This window comes from Dendroctonus ponderosae, unplaced genomic scaffold (genome assembly GCF_020466585.1).
Source record: "Dendroctonus ponderosae isolate FM_Combo_2020 unplaced genomic scaffold, Dpon_F_20191213v2 Dpon_F_20191213_7, whole genome shotgun sequence".
Lineage (NCBI taxonomy): Eukaryota > Metazoa > Arthropoda > Insecta > Coleoptera > Curculionidae > Dendroctonus > Dendroctonus ponderosae.
This window is the reverse complement of record NW_026018916.1, coordinates 2,489,207-2,494,367: the sequence shown is the minus strand read 5'-3', so window position 1 is coordinate 2,494,367 and position 5,161 is coordinate 2,489,207. Positions and strand designations below refer to the sequence as shown.

Here is a 5,161-nt window from a genome sequence, read left to right as displayed (position 1 = left end):
TAAAAACTGAGAAAATTCGAAGTGTGTAAGTATTGTTTGATGTTATAGATGTCATCAACTCGAATAAATAAACAAGTCTCAAACCGTTAGTCTCAGTTCGGCCTAAAAACCCAAAGAATCCATTAGTTTCAAGGAATAGCCTCGAACGTCTATCACTTTGATATTTTTTTAGCGTTCTAGGACTTATTGATACCGTCGTGATACTTTGAGCCATATGTGCCCTCAACTGACGATCGCTGTGTACAAACACTTACCGCTCCATTGAGTCATTACTACCCGTACTAGAACTGTCCTCTTCATCTTCCGAGACCGCTTTCCGCTGAGTGTAGACACTCATTTTCGGGTTTTCCGCTCTGTAAGACAATCTGCTAACGAACGATATGTTTCTTTCAAATGTTCTCGTCAGGCGCGACATTTGAACAAAGTTTAACCCTCTAACCGCTCATTCTATTCCGCGGAAAATGTGGAAAATCCCGGCGGTTATACGCGACCCCAACAAATCGAAGCCCTGGCACAAACTGAAATAATAATAATCATTGATGTCTCGACTATTGACCGGGTTCAGCTGTAATCACACGAACAACTTCTATATAGCAGCCGGTATCTTATCGCTGCGTACGTGTACCATTAAGGTTATCTGAATATTCATATTGATGCAATCGGTGTTTGTAAAGCAATCAAATGCTCATTTTCTAACTGGCTTAGTCCGTTCGTGATTACGGGAAACCTTCAATGGGGCGGATTCTGTATACACATATGTTTTTGATCAAATATAACTATCGATAATAGATAATTAGACTGAGAAGATAGAATTAGAAGGTGTATGAATATTCGCTTTCCTACCGACAGTGTCGTATGAATCGCCTTCTTCGATGGGACATATAGAATTGTAGCCCTCAAGGCAAGTGTGATTGTGAAAGCGTGAACTTGTTGAGGATGAATGGGCAGAAACTGGAGGATGGGGCGCCAGCTTGCAAAAAGCTGATGTGAAGCTTATCGCTAAAGAACTTTGTCCTTCCCACGTTTTTTCCAATAAAACCGATTTAATTATCTGAACCATCCATGACTAAATTGGGGTACTTCAAACCGATATTCGCAGGTGCCAATTTCTAGCATTTAATCGCTCATTCAAATCGCCAGATGTACACAATTTAGATAGCGTTTAATTTGTTGTTCAACTTACTTGTCAGTTTTGGAGAAAACCGAATGGCTCGGACTGCGTTGGATTGACGGACTGACCAGGGCCTCGGGTTGCCCCCCTTGAGGGGCACCGAGCTGCCCCTGAGGCGTGGCAGGTGCCGATCGGGGGCCCGCGCTTCCAAAGTTTCCCGATGACCTGGAAGAAACAATTTTATCAGTTTTTAAACACACATCAAAATCAATGGGCGGGGCTCAAAAAATTGGGAACGCAGCACTTATGCTTTCCTAACGATTTATACCATTGCAAATCAAACGAAGACATTGTAAACGGGTTTGGGGCCATACAGCAACCGATTTCCTGTTCACCTGCCGGTTTTTCACCCTAAATTGGACGTTTCTCCATAAAAACCGACCACATTTGCGAACACCGTCACTTGGTTCAACGGCAACTGCGAAAATGGTGCACTTCTGACCTCCGGTTTCAGATTAGTTTCATCTGGTTTTAGGCCAGGATGTTATGAGTGTCCTTTTAATTGAGTATTCGCATGCTCTTGACTTAGCTGCGGAATTAACAACAATTTCAGCGCAAATACTGCAAAGGCCCAATAAAGGGGATTTTTTTGCGCAACTGAGAATCGGCTTTGCTATAAAGTCACTTAAATAATTATCAGCAAAAGTGCGTTTTTGAGATTTCTCTCCAATTGTTTGCTTTGCAAATGGAACGAAAAACAACGTGTAAAGTATAAATAACGTCTCAATGACTTAATTGAAAACAAAACAATCGGTTCGAATCAGTCGTAAAATATTTAACGGTTTGATGTTGTTTAATGCGGGAGATTTAGAACAATAAACCGGCCTTAGTGTGTTGTGAGCCTGATAAATATCAATTAAATCATGCTTTAACTCCTGGCAAATAAGTACAATAAATATTTTTCAGCACTTTAGATGAAAACACAACTTTTTGGGTTTTTTATCTCCATTGGGCCGGGAATTTGCGAAAAAATCCCACGATTAAACGCGCAAGTTTCGTTCGGTAATTACCAGCATGTTACACCTTGTAGGTCATTGTCGTTATAATAGCGTTATGTTTAACGAAGCGAGCAAAAACCAAGAAAATACGGTACCCAGTTGAATGAACCAATCATTTGGGGCTTTAGTTTGCAAATTTATGCACATGTTCATTTTCTAGGTTTTTTTTAACACTAATATACCGGGTGGTTTATGCAAAACAATACTTATACTGGGAAAGTTCCCATTTTTAAGGCGCCAGGTGTTTTTCCAATTGTATTTCCGACTTGGGCAAAAGGGGCACCGATCGCTTACACAACTTTTATTTCGACTAAACCAAATCTCATCCAATCCCCCAAGGGGCAATGAGCTTAAAACGTGTTTTCTAAATTTAAGTGAGCACGATTCAAATGCATGAAAATACATTTGAAAGTTGAACCCGAAATAGCATCAATTTTGAAGAAAATGGCCCAGCTTTAAATTATTATTAATTATGCAGGTCTACATAAACAATTGCACGACAGGAAAACTGTAAAAATTTACTCCAAAAATGTTTTTTAATAAAATGGCGAAATCTGGCCTGTTTAATATCAAATGGTTTGGCTTAGCAGGAGAATTAGACGATTGGCTTCAGCTCATAAAATGACGAAATATTCCCTATTCATTGTGAAATGATTTAGCTTAGTGGGATTATTAGAAATCCATTCTCACGCTGAAACTAAACTGATTAGATTTTGCAAGTTAAAAACTAGACGACGTTAATGTTTTCCCGATTTAAGGTCTTTAGTAAGTAACCAGAACACACAGGAATAATTTACGTTTCTTTAATGCCTCTTAATTTGTTTGTTCTAATTGAAAACGCATTTTCAAAAAATTGCGTTCCTAAAATCGAAAGTTTCGCCTTAATCGTCTACGTGACAATAAAGCTGGTGATTTTTTCATGATTTTATGCCGCCGTGGAATTTTTTTCCCTGGCGTTTCTCAAGCACGAACCGGTCGCATCTTCATCATCGTCCATAAATGGTTTGCTCGGAGCAGCATTTTTATTACATTTCAAAAAATAACTTATTGGATATAACCGACGATTTGCGGTGTAGTAGGCCTTAATCGCCACGTGCAGGCATAGGCGAGCGCTGTCAYCGGGCCTATAGGCCAATTCGGCCGGAAAGTTTTTAATTGCGAATTGACGACTTACGAGAAYAAATGATACAAATTACACAAAAATCTCAATGAATGAATGAAGGCCTAAAAACCCCGCATCAAAAAACATCCGCCARACCTAAATCTTATAATAATCCATAAATCTGACAAGTTCRTTTAATCTATTGCTTCCATAATGAAGCATGCAATTAGGAGCGCTCTGGATAAGGGTTTTGCAGACCTTGRCCCCAATGCCCCATTAATTAATTAGTTGGCATCGAATCAATCGATTATTTATCGGAAGTGCTGCAGTTCTTTTTTACGTTATCCAGCGTAATAAGCAGGTATTGGCTGTTCGAAGGAAACTAGCTAGGCATTTGTTTATTGACCCACCTGGATCTGGGCAGCCATGCCCTCCATAAGGTCTTTTTCCCGTTTGGATGGTGGACTCTCTTAGTCCCAACTACTTTAACTAACTCCAGTTTGCGGCTCTTGATCACTTGAAGTTATCGCGCACTTTAAACAGTTTCACTGCAGCTAAAGTGAGTTTGTAAGTGCCTGCAGGTAAAGTAACAGAAAACTGGCCAACAGCTAGAGCGGGGAAGTAGGCGCCACGCCTCTTTGTCAACGGGCCAAGTGTTTTTTAGAATGAGTGCTAAATCCGTCATTTTTCTGGAAAGGGGTTAGTGATATTCGAGTCCAGGGCCATCCACATTGTCCAAAACTATCACCGATTTGAACTGAAGCGATGCTTGAAAAAAACGCGGTTTTTCGTGCATCTGTCCAAATGATCCGGCGGTTATTAATAGAGGAAAGTCATCGCTTGTATTCGGGCAGCTTTTTGGAGAATTCCCCATTGAATTAATATTTTTGTCCAAATTACTCAATGATAAGTCAACAAACTGAAAACGACTAAAAATATTCATCTCATTGGTTCATCCGGACAGAAATAATTTCGTGAATGGAATGCGTCGGATGATAGTTGCTTTTGGCACGAGGATTATCAAATATTAGTAAAACTATCAAAGTGGCACATAGTAAAGCGATTTTGTTGAATTCTAGTTTGAGATTGAATTCGAACCGAACTTTGCGCAATTAATCGAGCTTATTTCCTATAATCATAGAGCAGAATTCTCCTCTTCTGCATATCTAAGATCGGTTCTTTGGTTGTTCACATGGGTCGAAAACAAGGAAAAAATCGCCAATCGAACATCCGAGTAGTTATTGGCCCACTTCAGTTTCTAAACCAACGAAAATATTTACATTACTCGTTGTACGATCTGGATCTATTTCGGTATATGGAATTTCGAAAATTGATCGATCCGATCCGAACCAAGAAGCAAATCTTCCGCATATCAGCATGCAAAGACCAAGCGGTTTGTTAAACGCCGGATTTTCAGTTGTTTATTTGATTCCGTTCTAAATTAAGCCTCTACTCAGAAGTCCTTGGTGCTTGATTTTCTTTAATGTTCAGTCATGTTTATTTAACGGGAAATCGTGAGTTTTTCCCAGGCGACAAGTTCCTAAGAAAATCTCTCGGTAATAAGAGATTCCGAAAAATCGGCTCTAATAATACCATCTCGAAGGTTGCATGGCAGGAACTTTCCCGTCGAATGTGATATTTTCGGACCACAAAGAACATTGCTGAGGAAACTTTGCCAGTTAATTAACCAGATAATTTATTCGTACCCGCTTCTTCATGAAGTCATCCTGAGTTATTTGCGGAGAAACTTTCAAAGTTGCAGCAAAAGAGATAGACTTTCGAGGCCATTCCTTGAAACTAATGAGTTTTTCGGGTTTTTAGGCCGTTGTAAAATGGAATTTCTTCCTGACGTTTCGCAAGCACGAGTGGCTTGCATCTTCAGAAGTGGTT

General features: G+C 39.8%; 2 protein-coding genes across 3 annotated transcripts in view; one reads left to right on the top strand and one right to left on the bottom strand.

The window, feature by feature from the left end:
• The window catches only part of LOC109539192 (GRAM domain-containing protein 2B), a 20,287-nt gene that overhangs the window by 4,080 nt on the left and 11,046 nt on the right, over nucleotides 1-5,161 (bottom strand). For both annotated transcript variants that reach the window (XM_048668276.1, XM_048668275.1), the window contains exon 6: nucleotides 1,184-1,336. In XM_048668276.1, coding sequence (XP_048524233.1) covers nucleotides 1,184-1,336 — 153 coding nt within the window. The remainder of the gene's footprint in view (nucleotides 1-1,183; nucleotides 1,337-5,161) is intronic.
• LOC109539197 (transmembrane protein 267) overlaps nucleotides 1-5,161 on the top strand; it is an 18,470-nt gene that overhangs the window by 4,996 nt on the left and 8,313 nt on the right. The window lies entirely within an intron of this gene.